Raw genomic sequence first — 22,887 nt, 5'->3', positions numbered from 1 at the left:
AACTGTCGTTTTAAAAAAATGACAGGGAAGCGTTGAGTATCAGCGGTTCGTTGGAACCAGTTTAGTAAATATACCTCTGGACTCGGTGATTGTAGAGTACATAAATGCTGGTTCTGAGGACCCATTCACTTTATGTGCCAGTGTTTTAGTGACTAAGCGCCAGGTATAAACAATTAGAAATGTTAGGGACATCTTTAAGATATTCTCTAGAGACAGTAGGTAAATAAGCCACTCATGTTCAGGAAAATAGGCTTCAGGTAATTATTTATTCCATGTGTTTTTAGATCAAGACAGAGGCTTTTGCCGACACATAATTTTGATTTGTTTCATTGAGACTCTCTATAGAACTTCACATTCTACCCTTCAAAAACTGCACGGACAAGCACTAATTAGGGCGAATCTGTCCGTCTGTAGGTGGTAGAGTGTGTTAGCAAACCCATGTAATGCTCTTAATAAAGTAGTGGGTATACGTGTTTCTGAGAAATCTATTCCCAATAAGAGTTGCTTATTGTGGCTAATGTACTTGCTTTACTTTACCAAACTTGTGACTCATTGCAATCAATTCTTCAATAGATATATTGCTTGTATACTAAGCAATATTTGATCATAATGCCCCTTTAAAGTGTTACTAAGTTAGTCTGTCACAATAAATTAAGATGTTATAACTTAATGGTATACAAAAAACACCTGCTGATTACAGTATTTCTTAAACCAGCTATTTTTCCAGATATACTTACTTTTTCAGTTTTCTACTCTTTCCCATCTATTTTCAATGACATCCCCATGCTATGAAGGCAGATTAGCTGCCATGAAAATAAAGATGGTATGTGCCACTGTGCTTTGTGGAGAGGACAAAGCTCAACAACTTGTCTATGTTCAACACAAAGTCCGCTAGATAAATATTTATTCATGTTTTAATGACCTCAGTTGATGTTTGGAGGTATAACAGGTTCACTATACATAAAGGAAAAATAGAAATGTGTGCCCTATTATGTTAGAAAATACATCATGTTTAAATATTTAAAATGTGTTTATAAAACATGACGCAGACTCACCAGTGACACCATCAGATTCCAAAATGAACCATTCAGTACAGCAGAAGAACTTTAACAGCCTGTGGAGAGATCATATCAATGTGGTATAGAACCTGAAGGTCTTTGGGGACATATCTTAAAACTTATGGTGGCACGGCCAACAATCCACTGCCCACTGGGTTGCCTTAAAAGAGATTTGGAAGGCTTCTACAAATCATACTATTCTTTGTAGCTGCCTCCTTTGATGGATTTCAGAAATAATCATATGGTATAAAAAATATACAGTTATCACTGGCTGCATTCTCACAAACATGGATTCAGTCCACAAAATAGCTCTCTCCGCTATAAGTAGACAATAGGTGAACTTTAAGTTCAGTGGACTTCAAATTAGTTCTGTTAATGTGGATCATGTTAATCACTGTCTGAGTCGTCACTGTCGCTCTCCCCTTCATTTTCGTCCTCGTTCTCCTTTTCCTTGTTTTCTGTCGCTTCTTCTCTCAAGTCCGCAAAAAAGTCGTCAGCTCCTCCAAACGCCTTCTTGCTAAGTGCCGGCAGCTGCCTGTTCTTCTTCCGCTTCCTGTAAACATCCACTATAATGGAGCTGAGTGCTGACATGTCCCAGAACTTCACTTTCTGGTCATGGGCACAGCTGGCTAAGAGTTTGCCATCCCGGGACTTTGCCAGCTGTTCTATTGGTTCTCCTGGATGCTGACCCACAGTACCGATGACTCGATTGGGCAAAATGTTAATGGCCCTGGAAAAATAAATAATATGTATAATTAGGGTTTCATTCTGTTTTTAGTCTGGCAGATTATTAAACAAATCCTATATTTATTTAGAACAAGAATTTTTCTTCATACACATTGCTGATTTACCCATCCATACAACATTGTTTTATCCTATTAAAGAGCTAAATTCTAAGGCACACAGCTGTCTTTACAATGTTGGGAGGTGAGCTTATCCCAATATCATGCACAATAATTTTTTTAAAATAATTTTTATTTATAGGGCGCCACTAGGTGTCCGTAGCACCGTACAGGGACAAACGATACAATACGAGGTGAGATGGCACGGTACAGTAAACAATAAGCACAGTAACTCAGTAAGCCCGAAGCACAGCTAGAGAGAGTTAAGATCCGCAAACGCCAGAGCCCAACAGGGAGGGCGCGGATGACAGGAAGACCCACAGAGGGGTGAGGAGAGGAGCGAGAGGGGTCGGAGGGCAGAGGGTCTTCGAGGGGGAGGGCTAGGTAGCTAGAGGGCAGAGTTGGAAGTGGTGGAAACAGGAGGAGAGATAGCCCTGCTCAAGGGAGCGTACAATCTAAGGGGAAGGGTGGACAGACGGAGAGACACTAGGGAGAGAGGGAGAGAAGGAGGAACAGAGGCAGATTCAGGGAAGGGGAAGAGGGGGGAGAGGCAGAAGATAAGGTAGGAAGTTAAGTGGGAGACTGGAAGGTTTTTAGAAAAAGGTGGGTTTTTAAAGCCTGTTTGAAACTGGACAGATTGGGGGAGGGAGCTTTTTCCAGTGGAGGGGGGCAGCGCGGGAGAAGTCTTGGATACGCGCATGAGAGGAGGTAATCAGAGGGGAAGAGAGGGGACGGTCATTGGCAGAACGGAGAGGGCGGGATCTTGTGTTATTGATGTTGGAGATTTTCAAATGGATTTAAAAACAATCTAATTTAGACAATTATTATACAATTATAGACTGTAATAGTTCTTAATAATAATTTTGGAAAGGTTATATATACATATATTTACTGTACAGATGTCCGTCACTACTCAGCGTTTCAAAATCATTACCTCAGTGGACAGTATTAATTTATAAATCATTTACCTTTCCACATTTATTTATATTTTTCAAGAATGTCTTGTGTATAACAATCACTGACCTAATGATGCCATCCGTGGACCCTGTGCACACTATATTATCAGTGATAGGGACCATGCAGTCTATGGACTCCGCCTTCACAGCAAAACGATCACTTGTTGCTCCAAACCCATTCCAGTTAAACAAGTAGATTGTCCCCTCGCTTGAACCACAAGCCACTTTTTTTCCTCTCTGAAACAAGGGAGAAAAGAGAGTAATAAAAGGATCTGTAAATATCTCATCACACTAGATAGAATTGTTTAGTAACCATTATGAATCCATACAATTGTCACCAAGGCTCTGACACTAGGGATCTAGTTGCTTTGATGGCTGATAATGGCACAACACAAACACTGGTTGCTACAAACACTTTAAACGTATAGTGAATAAAGTGTATTGCTTTATTCCTTGCATGTCAGAACCTTGTACATTTCCTGAGACATTGATTCATTCTACGAGGTGTCCTTCTCCGAGTAACCTGGGTGTTCTACAATAAGATGTACAAATTAGTTCAACCCCAAAAAGGGTTAAGGATATCGCTGCAAAACCAACCTTCATTATAGCTACAGATGTCAAATCTCCATTCTGGTATTCTGAGACTAACTCAAACCTCCGTCTCTTTATGTTGAATACTCCCATCGTTCCATCTCCGCTATGAGAGAGCACAGAAACGTCATTACTGAAACAAATCTAGAAGAAAATCATTCATTTCTTGTAGCCAGTTAATTTGGGTTTCTATACAAACAGCACTTTACAACAAGACATACCAATGAACAGAAAGGGAAAATAAGTTATAGGATTATTCCACCAAATGAATTAGTACTGGGCCCCACAGTTTATGATGGCAGCCCTGCTTGTTCATGCTGTAATCTCTGACATAAAGCCACAGAGGGTCACATGGCTACTTCCACATGACAAGCATTCAAAGGATTACATTAGTGGGATAGAGGAACTGGTTCAGCATCTGCGGCAACTAGTCAAACAGGTGTCACCAATGAGGTCTCTCCCCCTTTGAAAGCTTCCATTCAGTAATGTCAGGACCCATTGGAAAAAATATCCTAAATCCTATAGTGTCCATTCATGCACTTCTACCTTCACTTTAAATTACCCCATTTTACAATTTACCAGAATTTACACATTTTTCTGCAGTCCTCTCCCTAATGCTTTTAAATATTTTAAAACTTTTCCCTAATTTTACACTATCCTTTACCACATTCTACACCACAAAAACGACCCATATACAGGAATTTGTTCTATCATAGTGCTGCACAGTCTTATATTCTTACATGTTACAGTAATGCAAAAAGATGGAAAATACTGTGCAGTTTCTATATGTTTGCTCAAAAAATTAGATTTTATTTTACTGTACAGATACGACTGTTCATAGAACACTTTATTTTACTTGAATTTTTGGGTGTTTGTAGACTTTTCTATCAGAGTGGATGTGTGTTTCCGGAACAGTCCATGGAGATAGATCGTGTCAGTTTTGTTTTTTTAAACACTAATTTTTGGCATGCAGTACACAAATATTCCGCATGAACATAAGTGAACAAACATAAATGATACCGCCAAAATTAAATGAAGAAATTACACAATGCTCGGATGGAACAATATGCATATTGTACATGGATAAATGTATGATACCAGCCGAGAGTAGGTATGCAACCTGAATGAGGGCGTGTCAGAGTTTTTACTAACATCTTGGCTCATTTTCCCTCGCATTCCATAGGAGAAAATAAGCAGAGATTTGTTACCGTATTGGCCAGCACTGTGCACAGTCGGACATCAAGGAGATGTCCGGCGGCACCTCGTGACCAATTGAATTCTCGTCTATATGTCATGTCTAAGGCTAAACTAGAAAATTTTAACAAATGAGTGTCAGCAAGCAATTTAACTATTCTAATCCTAAGCAGATGAACTGAGGGAAGTACCTGGTAGTGAGGAGCATCTTCTTGTTCTGATCAATAACCATGTCACTAATGTATTCTTCATGATTCTTCATCTCCATAAAAGCTGTACCTCTACGGAGGTCCCACACTTTCAGCATCCCGTTCTCATCGCCAGTGGCAAAGAGGTTCTCGTCTATGAGGAGCAGGCTATTCAGTGCAGAGCTGCATGTGTGACATATAACAACATCAATATAATTGTCACCTGCTAAAAACAGCCCCTCCATTAACAGTAATCTACTCCTTTCTCTTTTCTTAAACATACAATCCCAAAATACTTACTGTCCTGAGTGCATTTTCTTGAAGGAACAGGAAAGGAACGTGAGCCACAAACACAGTAGTCCTTAAGGGTCTTCACAAAGATTTCCAGTGTTAGGTGTTTTTAGGCTGGAACACTAATAAAGCTTTGTCTGCCTATTTATAAGTATACTACAGTAATGCCATGTAGGTGGGCAGAAACAGTCACAAGCACAACATGTATTTCCTACCAAAGGCACCACATTGGTGTGTGGTTTGGTTGGGATTGATGGTGGCCTTCTTGACACAGATGACCATTTACATTTGCAGGACTTTCACTGTTTCAAGTGTTTGTTTATTTCTGGACCATCAAATAGTAACATACACTAAGTCTCCCAGGTATTATTATTCATTTATATAGCGCCAAGCATATTACGCCGCGCTGTACAGAGAATATGTAATTATTCCCTATATTACCCAATATTGATTATTACTGTGTTTGTCCCCAATTAAAAAAGTGCTACGGAATTTGATGGCCTTATATAAATAAATGTTGATGATGATAATGATGATATGTCCCTGGTCAGATTTAAACTCATGACCCCAGAACTGTGAGGCAACAATGCTAACCACTATGCCACCAGAAAAACCTGGATTAGCATAATGTATGAGAATAGTACCCTGCAAATGATTTTCTGCATTTGGTTCACAAAAGGATGCAAGGTTATGGGGCATTTATAGACTGAGGTAACATTTTCTGATTGCAATATTCGATCCCCTACATACACTATGCCATAGTTCTTACCCTTAGTTAAATACAACCTGTAAGGGAAGTGGGAAACAGACAACGGTGTAGTAATCGCTCCCCTGGTGAAACTTAAGCTTTCCCTGTCACATGAGAGTGCTTCAGCTTTGACAGAGCAGCATACTCAACCTCCCTTATACAACCGTCACCTGTATGTTGGAGGATTCTGGGATCGGTGGTAGTCACATCCCCGACTACCTAAACCCCAACAGTAATTAGCCCTACATGAGAACAGCGATGGAGACCATACCGATAGTGGTTTCCCCCGACAGCTTGCAAAAGAAACTTCACATAAACGAGGCGCATGAAGAGGCCGTCCGAACAAAATCACATAAGTATCCTGCTCGACACTGTCATTATAGCTATTACACTGTTCATTTAAGGAGGCGCCGGGTGTAGCACCAGTACAATGAAGAATGCTTTGAAAAAAAAAAAACATTGTACTGGCGCTACACCCGGCGCCTCCTTAAATGAACAGCTTAATAGCAATAATGACAGTGTCGCGCTGTATACTTACGTGACTTTGTCCGGACGGCCTCTTCATGCGCCGCGTTTATGTAAAGTCTCTTTTGCAAGCTGTCAGGGGAAACCACTATCGGTATGGTCTCCATCGCTGTTCTCATGTAGGGCTAATTACTGTCGGGGTTTAGGACTTCGCTATTTAGTACCCAGCCTTCTGGGATACCCACCAATGTCTAGGTTACTTACTCATGAGCTTTGGTAATGCGCTTTACTAGCTTTCCCTCCTCCACGTTGAGGATATGAATGGATTTGTCTTTAGAAACTGTGAAAAGCTCTATAAAATACATAAATAAAAATGATAAACATTACTACAATAATATCAATATTGACATAGAAAGAAAATAACATTTGGTAACCAATACAAAAACATACCTTCCAGCTGTTGTGATCAAACAATGGACAGACTATTCCCCTGCGATCTACTTACACTACATTTATTTTCCCTACGTAGTACAGTTTACTTAGCTCCTTTCAGAGACATTTTATTATTCTTTTTTTTTTATACTTTTATGTATATATTTATAAGCCCTTGATACAATGATGAATTTATATATAACAACTCATTTTTCAGATCATATACCTATTATTCTTGTTTATTATTAAATAAGATAAAAATAAATAAACCTTTCGCTAGGTGACCAGCTCAGCTATTGCAAATAGTAAGAGCAAAAACCAAGCTATAATAATGTAGAATTACCCTACAACTGTCCCGTGGTAGAGGACATCTTTATATACCAGCTGTGTCCTGCAAGATGAAATGTGTTCCCTCTTTAATCAACATTTTTACTGAATTCCTCCCCTGCTCTTATGCCAGTGGCTTCCCCTTGTCCAGCTCTGGGAACTCCCTTCCCTGGCTGACTTGTGATCGGTGAGTGTGAGCTTGGCTGATCATGACTATACTATGGGGGAATTCAATTAGTTTCCTATACAGGTGCTTTTCCCACCAGTTTTCCTGTGCTAGTTTAATAGGAGTCTCCCAGCCTCTGTGCTGTTGGCGATCCTGCTCCTACTACTATCTAAGTTCCCGCTGCCTCCATTCCCCTACTCACATAATGACACTGCGCCTGTCGCATGCAGCCCGTTCATCACTAACATAGGACTGGACAGGTCACTGTCTCCCACAAGATCAGCACAAACAACACCTGAAATACTCTGTGCCATTGTTAGTATTCTGATGATCCCAATGGCTACAGGTTGTTCCACTCCTGCCCAGTTCAAAACCACAGACCACAGTCAAATGCACTTTAATTTTAAAAAAAAGAATACCCCATATAATAGCATCATGGGAGCTGTAATGATAAGCAAATAGCATGTGTGATAATCAAAATACTGTCTGATTGTTTTTTTAAAAATATAAACAAGGAAACAAATACAAAATAAAAGTCTGCAGCAGCATACAATCCTGCAAACAGGGCTGTCTATTCAATGACTAAGGATGCAGGATGAATTTTCACAGAACTTTGCCAGCACTGAGAAGCATGCAGTGAGCAACTTCTGCTTCATTTTCTGATTAACCAGAGCTGACATTGAAAGGGAAGGCCAGACAATAGGTTAGATTCTCCCCTAAAGCATATGAAACAAACAATTTGGGTTTTAGTTCCACTAAAATATAATTTATATATGGCATTTCAATGACTCATTGTGTATTTAATTTCTAAGCTCAATACTATGTTTACTTGTCCAACTGTCCTTGTCCTATAATTCTAGGGAGAAAGGACCACTTACGTTGTCCATCACTGGAAAAAGCAGCATCACGACATGATTTTAGGTGATGTCCAGAAGACCAGAGTTCTTTGTTCCCATCCTCTATGCAGGAATAAGAATACCTAAAATAATAAATGATACATGATATATGTAATAATGTTGTACCCTCTCTATTATGGAACATTAGTAAACAACCATCACCTACTGAAATATCCAATACCAAGTAAAGCTGATGTCACTTTATATGTGTCTCCTAATAGCCAGTACAATAATAATACAATTCTTGAAAAATTTAACATTGTATCTATATGTAATATCTTTCTATAAAATTTTGTAGCAAAATACGGAACACATAAAGTCTCAGAATTCCACAACAGAAAGCGGACATTCTGAACAGAGTAGTTTCTTAGTATATAATATAGTCACATTTTGTCTCAAACATAAAATATCTGTTTTTAATTTGCTTCTCATTAGTAAATAAGAGAGAAACAACTATGTGCTGTATTGGTGTAGAAACATTTTATAATAAATAAACATTATGGATGGGTCGTAAAGGGATGGAAGGATTTTCTATTTGCAAATACTTTATTTAACTATATAATATATAAACCAGTGCAGCAGCAACAACTGGTTGATCTGTTGAGTAAAGGCGCGGGTGAACCATTTGCTATGGCAGAGGCGGGGGAGAAAAGGTCAGCGCGTACATAGAACATGGAAAGGATATGTCTATCGCTTTATTTGGGATGTCCCCGAGGGATCATTACAAACCCCAAAACTGTTAGGTACACAAGTGATTTAAAAAAAATGATAATCTTCTTTAATATGGTTATAGATAAATGATTACTTACACAAACACATCTCCATCTACGTCTCCTGCAGCGAGGATATCCCGACTGGGGTGGAACGCAATGGTATTCACAGCAGCCTCGAATGATATGTCCCCTGGCGTGTCCCTCACCCTGGGCTCTGCGGGGCCCGGTGTATCGTCAAGCTCTTCAGACTCATCCTGAAGTTGAGGATATCAGCCATTTAAAATAAATATGTACATTATCACTGCATATTCACCCCAAATATTTGATAAGCCTCTTTTTATTTGTATTGGTTTTTTGCTGCCGGACGCCCAGACAAGATCAGCAGTGACGTTTTGTAACCGGATTGAAATTTGCAGCAATTACCGCAGCAACATTTGAATGGAAGCTCAAAAGCTTCGCTGTCTCCCCCTCCCAAACATGAGGCCCATCCTAAGCAACCAGTACTGTCCTTCCACCTTCCATACCCATCCCAAGTGTCATACTCCAGCCTGCAGTGAGATCAACATCACCTGTCTATAAGGAAGACCTGGGCCAAGTCACTGTTGTGAACATAGTTATATATAATACCAATGTTTTCTATTTAACAAGGTGCACATGTAGATCATTTACACTTTTTTGTTTTCTGATATATGCAAAATACATATAAATAAATATTTGTATATTTACACACTTGTAAATTACATTTGGATTCTCTAGAGCCTGGGTTCTCATCCTGTAGTAAGTGTACCTCAAGGTGTACCCAATATAGATTCAATAGAGTACATCATTCTGTTACATAGTAAGTTTAAAAAGAGACTGGTCTATTGTGTGGGGAGGTCTGAGTGGTAGGTAGTTGGCATGTAGGGAGGTCTGAGAGGTAGGTGGGTGGCATGTGAGGAGGACTGAGTGGTAGGTGGTTGGTATGTGGGGAGGTCTGAGTGGAAGGTGTGTGGCATGTGGGGAGGTCTGAGTGGTAAGTGGGTGGCATGCGGGGGTGGGCTGAGAGGTAGGTGGGTGGCATGTGAGGAGGTCTGAGTGGTAGGTGGGTGGCATGTGGGGAGGTCTGAGTGGTAGGTGGGTGGCATGTGAGGAGGTCTGAGTGGAGGGTGGGTGGCATGTGGGAAGGTCCTGGGGAGCATGTGCAGAAGTCTGAATGGCATGTGGAGGAGTTTTGGAGTACACAGGTGTGAGGGGGGGCATTTTATGGCAAGGGGAGTCTGAGTGCTTGTGAGGACATATTGTGGTAAGTGGGCGGACTGAATTGCATGTGGTGGAATTTTGGAGCAAGTGAGGAACATATGGAGAAATTTTGAGATAAGTAACAGGGATGCCAAGATCGTTTCGGAGCTGTTTTTAATTCTTGAAATGAAGGGCATTGTGGGGCCCTTTTGAAGATTGGAGGGCCACACATGTGGCCCTTGAAGTATGTCAGCCTGTTTGCAATATATTACAGAATTTAAAAATCTAATGGGAAGGGTGGGTATTTGCATCCTGTTGGGAGTGAGAGCATCATATTTAAAGGTGAAACAGGGCAACACCAGCCCTGATAGTAGGTTCATTTATGTACAAAAAGAGACTGCTCTAACCTGCTGGCTGTGCTCATCATTTGTTTCTAGGTCTTTGTTGAGTGGTGCGGCCTACAAGAAAAAGAAAATAAATACACTTAACTAGAAACAAAGCACATAACAAATGATTGCATTAAAACACAATTTTGCATAAGAAATATAAACTTTTGCATTAAAGCATGTGAGCATCAAAGATGTAATTGTGAAACCAAATGGTCGCTAAAATGTTGTGTTATTCTCCATAACAAATGTATGTGTCAATTAACAACAACATTAAATATTATTATTATTATCTTTTATTTATAAGGCACCACAAAAGGATCACAGTGCTGTACATGGAAGTTACAGTAGTATACAATACACAGACAGCAAGAACCCATAATATATTATTAACTAAATATAATTACACAAAAAACAGATATCTAGTAGTTAACAGAATACATACAGATAACTTGGTAATGCAGATCAAGTTATTTGAAAAAAGAAATGAATACTGAAGCCTTAGGTACTGTTAGGTACTGAAGTCTTAGGCTGGGGTACACACTACAGGTTTTTCAGCCGATTATCGATAAACAATTCTCCCCGATAACGTATTAGTCTGTATGCTTCAACGATGAACAAGCACACTGTATCATTTGCTTTATAAACCAAACCAAAAATTCTCGTTCAATGACGGAACGATGTCGTTCCAATCCTGCAGTTTGTATGCCCTCACGACCAGCAGTGTCCATCGATCTCTATTGGGTGTGCAGAGTAACAATCTTTTCAGACGATAATTATGATTGATGAAGAGCACAGATCTGACGATAACTCTTGTGAAAGGTGTTTAGTGTACACACATGAATCGGCATTGCTGATCAGGCCTTTTTATTTTTCGCTCGTTGGTAAAATCGTTAACTATATCGCATTGGTAGAAATTTTCTGTAGTGTGTACCCAGCCTTAGAGAGTAGAGGCTAATCTGATTGGGCCTGGGAGATGGTCCCACAGGTGAGGAGCAGCCCAGGAGAAGTCCTGGAGGCGGGTGTGGGAAGATGTAATCCGTGTGTTAATGAGTCAGCAGTTGTTGCCAGAGCGGTGGGCGCTGGATGGAGTGTGGGTAGAGATGGGTTTGGAGATGTATAGGGAGTAAGATTGGCTGGCGGCTTTGTAGGTGACGGTGAGAAGTTTAAATTTAATTCTGTAGGCTGCAGGGAGTCAGTGTAGTGACTGTCAGAGAGGGACAGCAGAGATAGAACGTCATGAGAGAAAAATAAGATGAGTAGCAGCAATTAAGATAGACTAAACAGAGAAGTTAGATTTAGTTGGGAGAAATTTGTTAGTGACTTTAGTGCAGGTGGTTTCAGTGGAATGGAGAGAGCAAAATTCAGATTGAAGTATGTAGGAGTATGATATTCGTTTTACTGTATTACTAAGAGCAGTAATCTATATCTTAATAGTTAATATGGAGAACTTTTAATTGTGACATCCCACTGTACTTTCTATTAGAGATGGGCGGGTCCGGTTCTCCGAGAACCGAACCCACCCGAACTTTGGGTATCCGAGTACCGAGCTGAGCAACTCGGTACTCTCCCGCCCATTCCGAATCCAAATCGAGGCCGAACGTCATTGTGACGTCGTCGGATCTCGGGGCTCGGTTCTCGCGATACTTCAACTTTATAAATACACGCCTCCACAGCAATCCATCGCCATTTGACAGAGGGAGAGAGCAGGGTGTAGTCATAGGCTAATTAGAGCAGGGACAGAGAATACAATATTGTTCTTGCAATTGCTCTAACCAAAATCGCTAGTGCAGAGAGGAGGATAGAGGTTTATTATTTTTTCTTCATATTTGGCACTCCCCAGCGATTTTGGGGTGTCCCCCATAATTGTGCATTAATATTTCTGGCTGTCAAAAGTCAAATCTGTCAGCAGTATCTACTAAATAATTTGTAGCACACCTCAGTGCTTTTGGGGTGTCCTCCCTAATTGTGCATTAATATTTCTGGCTGTCAAAAGTCATATCTGTCAGCAGTAGCTACTAAATAATTTGTAGCACTCCTCAGTGCTTTTGGGGTGTCCTCCCTAATTGTGCATTAATATTTCTGGCTGTCAAAAGTCATTTCTGTCAGCAGTATCTACCAAATAATTTTTAGCACTCCCCAGTGGTTTGCGCTCAGAATGGATTCAAAGCAGTCCACATATGATCTGAATGAGCAACCAGGTTCTGTCACCAGTCCTGATGTTAGTGTTCCCAGTACGTCATCTGGCCAAGGCGATGTCAAACAACAGAGTGTTTTCAAATTAGTGCAAAAAACAAAAACCCAAAAAAATTTTACTGTATTGAAGCGAAAAAGAAGTGTAACTGAGCAAAAGTTAAGTGACGATAAAAAAAAAATTGCAAGCATGCCATTCTACACACGCAGTGGCATAGAGAGAATGAGGCCTTCACCTTTGGCTATTAGTGGCAGATCCCAAAAAGTTACCCAGCCTACAATTGGTGCACAACTACTGTTACGCGTCAAAGCCGAGCTGCAAGATAACAGTGAGGCATTACAGGAGAATATTTGCTCTGATTCACAAATGACAACAATCCCTGTGGAGAGTCCATCCAACAGTGGGATGTCTAATCGTGAGCATTCTGCTGATGTGTGCCTTAATAGCCCGAGTGTAGCCGGTGATACCCAAATTGAGGATGCCACTTTGGAATTAGAAGAGGATGAGGGGGAGATTTGTGTAGGCGACGAGGGCGCTAATGAGGATGTTGATGAGGATGAGGTTGTTTGTGTAAGTCCTGCACCAGTGGCAGCAGTTCTGGCACGTGACAAGAAAAAGGCCATTGTCATGCCTGGGCATAAAACAAAAAAATCCACTTCTTATGTGTGGAATTATTTCTACCCAAATCCAGACAACAATTGTATAGCCATTTGTAGTGTATGTGAAGCCACAGTCAGTCGAGGGAGGGACCTTAACCATCTTGGAACCTCGTCTATGTTACGCCATTTAACGAGAGTTCATGGCAAAGTGTTGGGAAAAGCTGAAAGTTCTTCCCAAAAGAATACAAGCACTCCCTCATCAGCTAAGACCCTCCGCTCACCGACATACCGACGGCTACAAAATACACCCACCACACCATCCTCATCAATATCCTCAGTAGCGCTCGGAGTTAGCCCGGCATCCCACTTAAGGCTGGATGACTCCGGCACTATTATTGATTCCTCTGAAGAAAGCGTTAGTCCTGCTGCTGCTGCTGTTGCTGCTGCTGGGGGTGAATCGTCATCCCAGAGGCAGGTTAATAAAATGAGCAGTCCTACATTTCAGCAATTAACTGTGAAACAATCATTTGCGAGGGGAAGCAAATATGACAGCAGTCACCCAGTCGCCAAGCGAATCACAGACGCCATGGCTGCAATGTTAGTGTTAGATCTGCGTCCAATCTCCACAATAAACGCAGCTGGTTTTTCACAGTTAATTGAAGTTTTGTGTCCGCGTTACAGAATTCCATTGCGACACCATTTCTCCCGTAAAGCTATTCCACAACTATACCAAAAAGTGTGTAAAAATGTAGAGATTGCGCTGAAAAATGCCATTCTGCCCACTGTTCACTTAACCACAGATATGTGGACAAGTGGAAGTGGCCAAACCAAAGACTATATGACTGTGACAGCCCACTGGGTTGGTCATTCACCTTCACCAGCAGGAACAGCAGCAGCATGTACACCACTACGTAACATTTGTCACAGGCAGGCCACTCTTTGTATCACCGGCTTCACTAACAGGCATACGGCTGACAATTTGTTACGCAAACTGAGAGATGTGATTGATGCATGGCTTATACCACTCGGACTCTCCCCAGGGTATGTCATTTCAGATAACGCCAACAATATAGTGCGAGCATTACAGCTGGGTGATTTCCAACATATTCCCTGTTTTGCTCACACCATCAACTTGGTGGTGCAGAGCTTCCTACGAAATAACCGTGAGGTGCAGGAGATGCTTTCGGTGGCCCGTAAAATTTCAGGCCATTTCAGGCATTCAGCCACAGCATGTAGGAGATTACAGCAGCTCCAAGAGCAGTTTAACTTGCCCTGCCACCAACTTAAGCAAGAGGTGGTAACTCGGTGGAATTCCACCCTGTACATGCTTCAGAGGATGGAGGAACAGCGCAAAGCCATCCAAGCATATTGCACAAGTCATGACATTGGGAAAGGAGGGGGGATGTATTTCACTCTTGCACACTGGGGAATCCTTTCAGTGCTGTGCAAGGTGCTGAAACCATTTGAAGTTGTGACATGTGAGGTCAGTGCAGACTCTGCTAGTTTGAGCCAAGTCATTCCTTTAATTAGACTATTGGAAAAGCAGCTTGAGAAAATGAAGGAGGAGCTGAAAGCAAGCAATTCAGCAAAGTATGTTGGCCTTGTCGATCAAGTACTTAATTCGCTTCACAATGATCCTCGAGTTATTAAGATCTTGAACTCGGATCAGTACGTTTTGGCCACTGTGCTTGATCCAAGGTTTAAAACCTACATTGAGTCTTTACTTGTAAATGAGCGAGATGTGAACTTTTGCAAGGAGCTATTGCTCAGCAAGTTGGCCGCTGAACTGGGCCTCGGCTTGACGACGTCCTTCACTTTCTCAAGCTGTTGCTCGTAAAAAATTAAATTTCCAAAAAAGAAGCAGGGAAGATACAGGGGGCAGACCAGAACAATTTAACATCTGGGCTGGTTTGAAGGATTTTTCAAAAAGTGTCACTTTGCCCATAACTCCATCCAATATGAGTATAAACATGCAAAGGATGGTGGAGGATTACTTTCAAGAGGTAGTTGATATGGAAATGTCAGACAGTCCCTTTCCTTACTGGGAAGAAAAGCAGGCCATTTGGAAACCCATGTACAAACTTGCTTTGCAATACCTAAGCTGCCCACCCTCCAGTGTGTACTCTGAACGAGTGTTCAGCACAGCAGTGATCGCCGTAGAAGGTTACTTCCCAAAAATGTGGAGAAAATGATGTTTATAAAAATGAACTACATCTTCCACGAGGAAGGCCTTCACCATCCAAGACATCCAAGCACTGACTGTTCTCTAATGGCGGATTCAAGCGGCGATGAATTGATAGTCTGTGATGATGACGTGCACACTGATGAGGGTGAGGATTAAGCTGAAGATGATGCCGATAACATCTTTTTAAAACTTTCTATGTAAGTGTAGGGTGCAATCTACCCCCAAAGAGGAAAGGGACTTGTGGCATTTCCATATCACATACCATCTTGAAAGGCTGCTGTTAGGGCAATTTATCCTTAAGGGTAGGGTGTCATAGACAGAGTGACCCTAAACTGGCTTTGTCCATTTTTCATAATATTGTACAGTCTATAATGGCTGAATTTTTGGGTATTTTATACAAGTGGAGGGGGGCCTAGAGAGACAGAAACCAAACTGGCTTTTTCCATGTTAATTAATATTGTAGTCTATAATGGCTGAATTTTTTGGTATTTTATAGAAGTGGAGGGGGGCCTAGAGAGACAGAGTGACCCCAAACTGTCTTTCTCCATGTCAATTAATATTGTACAGTCTATAATGGCTGAATTTTTTAGTATTTTATACAAATGGAGGGGGGCCTAGAGAGACAGAAACCAAACTGGCTTTCTCCATGTCAATTAATATTGTACAGTCTATAATGGCTGAATTTTTTGGTATTTTATACATGTGGAGGGGGGCCTTGAGAGACAGAAACCAAACTGGCTTTTTCCATTTCTTTACATATTTAACTATAAGTGTAGGGTGTAATATACATTCAAAGACGATGGCTGCATTGCCAATATGCATAGATGGAGAGGAAGACAATCTGTTTTGTGTGTAGAATAGGCCTACCAACGAAGAATTAAACTGTTTTTTTGGATGATTTATTACCTCAACAATTAGATTACTTGTCTCTAAAACAGTTGGAGCACTAAATTGGGTTAATTTAGGCCCAAAAACATGGATTTTCCAAAAAAATAGCAAAACAAAACCAAACAAAACCAAAACACGCAATGGCGGTTTTGCAAAACCAAAACCAAAACCAAAACCAGACGGTAATCCAGATCCAAAACCGAATCCAAAACCAAAACACGGGGGTCAGTGACCATCTCTACTTTCTATCCTCGCCAACATTTAGGGACATTTATTAAAACTGGTGCAATGAGAAAAGAGAGTCGTTGCCTTTAACAATCAAGCACACTCTCCTTTTTCTATGGTGGTTTAGAAAATCTAAATATGGGGCAACAACACCACGGTCCTTTCGTTACAAGGGGATTTATATCAATAGTAAGAATGAATCAAAAGCCATATCTGTGATTTTATAAGAAGAAATGAATAAAACATTAATACTTAGGCTTTGCACCGTTCCAGAATCAATAAAACACAGCAAAGCTGCAGTCTATCCTATTTAATTGTATTACACATATACAAGGCGAAATGGAATAACACAGGATCGGTTCTGTCAATGGTTGTTGTGTGTCTTAAACACCAGAAGCTACCACGTGTTGCTACATAGGACCCTGATGCAGCGTTAAGGAAACATGATACTGGTCCAGAACACAGAGCTCCCATGACAATGTATACATATAACAATCCTTAATACGTAGCCTAAAATTGCAATAATTTGGTAGCAGAATCGGTTCAGCAATAACAATACTCTACAATATAAACGCAGCACTAGTGCTTACCTCCATGGGCGCCGCCATTTTCAAATCGCATCAGACAGGTCCTGGCTGCTGCATAAAGTAATACGGAGAAAAATGGCAAGTTATGTTTTCGTTTTTGTTTTACTGGCAGAAAGTCTCACAAGATGGTATGTCCTATCTTGTAAGTGTGTCTAAATATAAGCACAGTATTTGGTTAACAAAGTATAACTTTTTAAATATTACTGTATTTATAATACTGCCAGGACTTTTGGGAAAACAAACGCCAATGAAATTTGTAGAATCAATTCCACATTCTGGGAGGATCATATTTCCACCCATCAGTTTGCTGCATTGGAAGTAAATGGCAGTTTGTACAGAGCTACTGAATTCTTCTAGACATAATTTATTAATAAGTTGTCACTTTGTGCTGACTGATGTTGGCATTTGTGTGGCACTGGACCATTTCACTTGTAAACGTTATGCAAGGGGACCTGTGTGACAAGATGGTGCTTTGGAGATGTATATTTGCTAACATTGTAAAGTAATGTCCAGGGACACTTTGCTGCCGAGTTGGTGCATTTAGCACAGCACACACAATTCTGTCCACACTCCTGGAAACATAAGCACAACAGTTCATAATATGTCGTGTTATTTATATTCGATTATATCGTTCTTGGAGTAGTTTCTTTTCTTTCTTTTTTATTGCATTTTAACTACTGTTCATTAATAAATATTAACATATAATGCAGAGAGGAAGAATAGATGGTGAGAATTGGAGCCAACATGCAAAAACAAATGTACAGAGGGTCTGCTTGAAAAGAATGGACATTTTCAGGGACATAAGTAGAAAACCTGGGACAGGGAAATTAGGGTCAGTTGGCAAGTATGGGAGATGTTAAACTATATTGTATGACAAAACATCTAAAAGAAAAGCCCTAATGAGAAGTCAATCTCTGCTCCATCTAATTATGCACAACATTTATTAGTATAGACAGGGCTGGACTGGGACTAAAAATCAGCCCTGGCATTTAAAGTACAGAGGCCCAACTTAGTTCATACTTGCCAACTCTCCCGGAATGTCCGGGAGACTCCCGCATTTCAGGGGAGTCTCACGGACTCCTGGGAGAGTATGGCAATTTCCCGCACCTGCACGCTTCCTAGTGAAGTGGGCAGAATTTTTTTCTGTGTCTATCCTTTCTCTCTCTCCCCCCTCGTTTTTTTTCTGTGTGGTATCCTTTCTCTTCCCAGCCCCCCGTTTATCTGTGTGGCATCCTTTCTCTCCCCCTCTTTTTTTCTGTGTGGCATTCTCTCTCAACCATTTTTTTGTGTGGCCTCCTTTCTCTCGCCCCTCCCATTTTTCTGTGTGGCCCACCTTCTCCCTCCCCTCCGTGTAGCATCCTTTCTATTACCCCCCCCCCCTCCTTTATCTGTTTGGCATGCTTTCTCTTCCCAGCCCCCCTGTTTTTCTGTGTGGCATCCTTTCTCCCCCCATCATCACCCCAGTATTTCTATGTGGCATCCTTTCTCCCCCCCTGTTGTTCTGTGTGCCATCCTTTCTCTCCCCCCCACCCACTTTTCTGTGTGGCTTCCTTTCTCGTTCTTTCCCCCCTGCTTTCTGTGTGGCATCCTTTCTCACTCCCCCGTTTTTCTGTGTGGCATCCTTTCTCACTCCCCCGTTTTTCTGTGTGGCATCCTTTATCTTCCCAGCCTCCTCCTTTATCTGTGTGGTATCCTTTCTCTTCCCAGCCCCCCTGTTGTTCTGTGTGCCATCCTTTCTCTCCCCCCCACCCACTTTTCTGTGTGGCTTCCTTTCTCGTCCTTTCCCCCCTGCTTTCTGTGTGGCATCCTTTCTCACTCCCCCGTTTTTCTGTGTGGCATCCTTTCTCACTCCCCCGTTTTTCTGTGTGGCATCCTTTATCTTCCCAGCCTCCTCCTTTATCTGTGTGGTATCCTTTCTCTTCCCAGCCCCCCTGTTGTTCTGTGTGCCATCCTTTCTTCTCCCCCCCCCCACTTTTCTGTGTGGCTTCCTTTCTCGTCCTTTCTCCCCCCATCATCACCCCGGTATTTCTGTGTGGCATCCTTTCTCCCCTCCAGTTTTTCTCTATAGCATCCTCTCTCCCCCCCTGTTGTTCTGTGTGGCATCCTTTCTCTCTTACCCCCCGGTTTTCTGTGTGGCATCCTTTCTCTCTTACCCCCCGGTTTTCTGTGTGGCATCCTTTCTCTCTTACCCCCCGGTTTTCTGTGTGGCATCCTTTCTCTCTTACCCCCCGGTTTTCCGCGCGGCATCCTTTCTCTCTCCCCCCCCCCCCTTTTTTTTCTGTGTGGCATCCTTTCTCGCCACCCCCCTGGTTTTCTGTGTGGCATCCTTTCTCTCTCCCTCCCCCGGTTTTCTGTGTGGCATCCTTTCTCTCTCCCTCCCCCGGTTTTCTGTGTGGCATCCTTTCTCCCCCCCCCCCCCCGGTTTTCTGTGTGGCATCCTTTCTCTCTCCCCCCCCCCTTTTTTTCCTGTGTTGCAACCTTTCTCGCCCCCCGGGTTTTTCTATGTGGCATCCTTTCTCCCCCTCCAGTGTCTTATGCATTAAAGCAGAATGCACCTAGACCCGTATCTTTAAATCAGCTCCTTGTTGAACATGAACGTGCGTTTGCCAGATTTATACATTCATTTTTCATGCCTTAATTAATCAAGCGCTGTGTGTTTGCCAGTCCACGGTCTCTACTATAGTCTTGCACATAAGTCAGGTCACTACTGCTGTATGGTATATCCTGCTTATTGTCGTCTGAGTGACTCGCGTTACAGGTTACAGTGTCAGCTAACTGTTTGCAACAGTGAGAAGTGACAAACCACGAAGTCTAGGGGATAACAAATACAGAGATAAATATACATTTTGCATGTAGGGACATTTATTTCAACAATAAAACCATGTCCTGGACTATTCTCAGAGCAGAACTGTCACTTTTGCATTAATATGTTTATAGAATGTCTAGTTCACTATGCAAGTTAAAATAAAATAAAAAAAATCACATTAGAACCTAGGCATGTTCTATGCACCCTCCACTCAAGAGCCAGCATAGTTGGGGGCAAAAAAAGCATGCCCTCTCTACAAATGCATGGTATGAGCATTGGCCTGCATTCTGTAGTATACTCATTTCCAAAGGGCCGTCTTCTACTGTCACAGCTCCCATCCTGGTGAGCAAAGAAACTGAATGAAAGGTCACCTGGGGGCGAGTATAGCACCCGATGCAGACCGACTCTCATTTACATATAGGGTAAATAGTTTTTCTATATAATTAGAAATAAGACAGCTCCTCTTTAAAACTGTGCCAAAATATAAAAGGACACATTTTCATAACCAATTAGCCGTGTATCCGTTTTGCTCGGGCACACTGAAAAGCAAAACTTATGTGATAAAATCACACATGCTGCAGGTACTTTACACTGGTTTTACTTTGAGAATATGCTCAGTCATGTTTTGGTATAATATACAGTCAAGTCCATAAATATTGGGACATCGACACAATTCTCATATATTGAGCTCTATACACCACCACAATGGATTTGAAATGAAACTAACATGATGTGCTTTAACTGCAGACTTTCAGCTTTAATTTGAGGGTATTTACATCCAAATCAGGTGAACGGTGTAGGAATTACAACGGTTTCTATATGTGCCTCCCACTTTTTAAGGGACCAAAAGTAATGGGACAATCGACTCAAAACCTATTTCATGGACACGTGTGGGCTATTCCCTCATTATTTCATCATCAGTTATGCAGGTAAAAGGTCTGGAGTTGATTCTAGGTGTGACATTTGCATTTGGAATCTGTTGCTGTCGAGTCTCAATATGAGATCCAAAGAAGTGTCACTATCAGTGAAGCAAGCCATCATTAGGCTGAAAAATCAAAACAAACCCATCAGAGAGATAGCAAAAACATTAGGTGTCGCCAAATCAACTGTTTGGAACATTCTTAAAAAGAAAGAACAACGGAGAGCTCAGCAACACCAAAAGACCCGGAAGACCATGGAAAACAACTGTGGTGGATGACAGAAGAATGTTTTCCCTGGTGAAGAAAAACCCCTTCACAACAGTTAGCCAAATCAAGAACACCCTCCAGGAGGTATATGTGTCAAAGTCAACAATCAAGAGAAGACTTCACAAGAGTGAATATAGAGGGTTCACCACAAGATGTAAACCATTTGTGAGCCACAAAAACGAAGACCAGATTAGAGTTTGGCAAACAACATCTAAAAAAGCCATTACAGTTCTGGAACAACATCCTATTGACAGATGAGACAAAGATCAACTTGTACCAGAGTGATGGGAAGAGAAGAGTATGGAGAAGGAAAGGAACTGCTCATGATCCAAAAAATACCACCTCATCAGTGAAGCATGGTGGTGGTAGTGTCATGGCGTGGGCATGTATGGCTGCCAATGGAACTGGTTCCCTTGTATTTATTGATGATGTGACTGCTGACAAAAGCAGCAGGATGAATTCTAAAGTGTTTCGGGCAATATTATCTGCTCATATTCAGTCAAATGCTTCAGAACTCATTGGACGGCGCTTCACAGTGCAGATGGACAATGACCCGAAGCATACTGCAAAAGCAACCAAAGAGTTTTTTAAGGCTAACAAGTTCAATGTTATGCAATGGCCAAGTCAATCACCTGGCCTGAATCTGATTGAGCATGTATTTTACTTGATGAAGACAAAACTGAAGGGAAAATGCCCCAAAAACAAGCAGGAACTGAAGACATTTGCAGTAGAGGCCTGGCAGAGCATCACCAGGGATGAAACCCAGCGTCTGGTGATGTCTATGCGTTCCAGACTTCAGGCTGTAATTGACTGCAAAGGAATTTCAACAAAGTATTAAAAAGTGAAAGTTTGATGTAGGATTGTTTAGTTTGTCCCATTACTTTTGTTCCCTTAAAAGGTGGGAGGCACATATAGAACCCGCTGTAATTCCTACACTGTTCACCTGATTTGGATATAAATTCCCTCAAATTAAAGCTGAAAGTCTGCAGTTAAAGCACATCTTGTTTGTTTCATTTCAAATCCATTGTGCTGGTGCATAGAGCCCAAAATATGAGAATTGTGTCGATGTCCCGATATTTATGGACTGTGTGTGTATATATATATATATATATATATATATATTCTCCCCCTGAAAGCATGGCTCGTGCTTCAGTGAGACACCATTCTCTTAAACTACCTACTATCTCTTGTATGATGTCAGAGAGGGAGGGTCATCACACATACAAAGCACTTGTGATATGTATCACAAGTGCTTGTATGTATTTGCTTGTACAGTTTACCTCATCAAGACACATACACGAAGGCACAATAATGCATCATGAAAAGACCTCCCACGTTCCAAACGTTTATCCCCTAACTTGTGCTCCTTCAAACGGGCACTCAAAACTCATCTCTTCCTTAAAGCATACCAGCCTTCCACTTAACCCTCTCTCCATGCTCGCTCTAATCTCCTGTCTCCTCCTGCGCTTGCTCCCCTCCTCTGACTCCCTTTGTGCCGGCCGCCTGTTTCCCCTCCCTTTAGGATGTAAGCTCCTTTGAGCAGGGCTCTTCTCCCTACTCTTCTGCTCCAACCTCAATATATTTGCTTTGCCTAGAGCCTCTGAAGTCTTGGTACTGGTATTACTCGTTTATTGTTCTGTACTGTTATTCCCTGTACTGTCCATTGTTTGTACTGTGTTTGGGGCTGCGGAAACCTTGTGGCGCCTTATAAATAAATAATAATCATCATAGAATAGTAGGAAGAC

General features: G+C 41.5%; 1 protein-coding gene across 1 annotated transcript; it reads right to left on the bottom strand.

Annotated features, from left to right (window-relative positions):
* Positions 1 to 247: 247 nt before the first annotated feature.
* Positions 248 to 17,208, bottom strand: WDR55 (WD repeat domain 55). Its single transcript, XM_075209902.1, has 9 exons — positions 17,153 to 17,208; positions 10,493 to 10,543; positions 8,964 to 9,121; positions 8,137 to 8,237; positions 6,598 to 6,685; positions 4,833 to 5,012; positions 3,454 to 3,553; positions 2,924 to 3,093; positions 248 to 1,788 (listed from the first exon to the last, which is right to left on the bottom strand). Exons 1-9 carry the CDS (start codon positions 17,168 to 17,170, stop codon positions 1,446 to 1,448), a joined length of 1,209 nt encoding a protein of 402 aa, XP_075066003.1. The 5' UTR covers positions 17,171 to 17,208; the 3' UTR covers positions 248 to 1,445.
* Positions 17,209 to 22,887: the final 5,679 nt, after the last annotated feature.

This window comes from Mixophyes fleayi, chromosome 4, assembly GCF_038048845.1.
Source record: "Mixophyes fleayi isolate aMixFle1 chromosome 4, aMixFle1.hap1, whole genome shotgun sequence".
In the NCBI taxonomy this organism is placed as follows: Eukaryota; Metazoa; Chordata; class Amphibia; order Anura; family Limnodynastidae; genus Mixophyes; species Mixophyes fleayi.
This window is presented reverse-complemented; position numbering and strand designations above follow the sequence as displayed.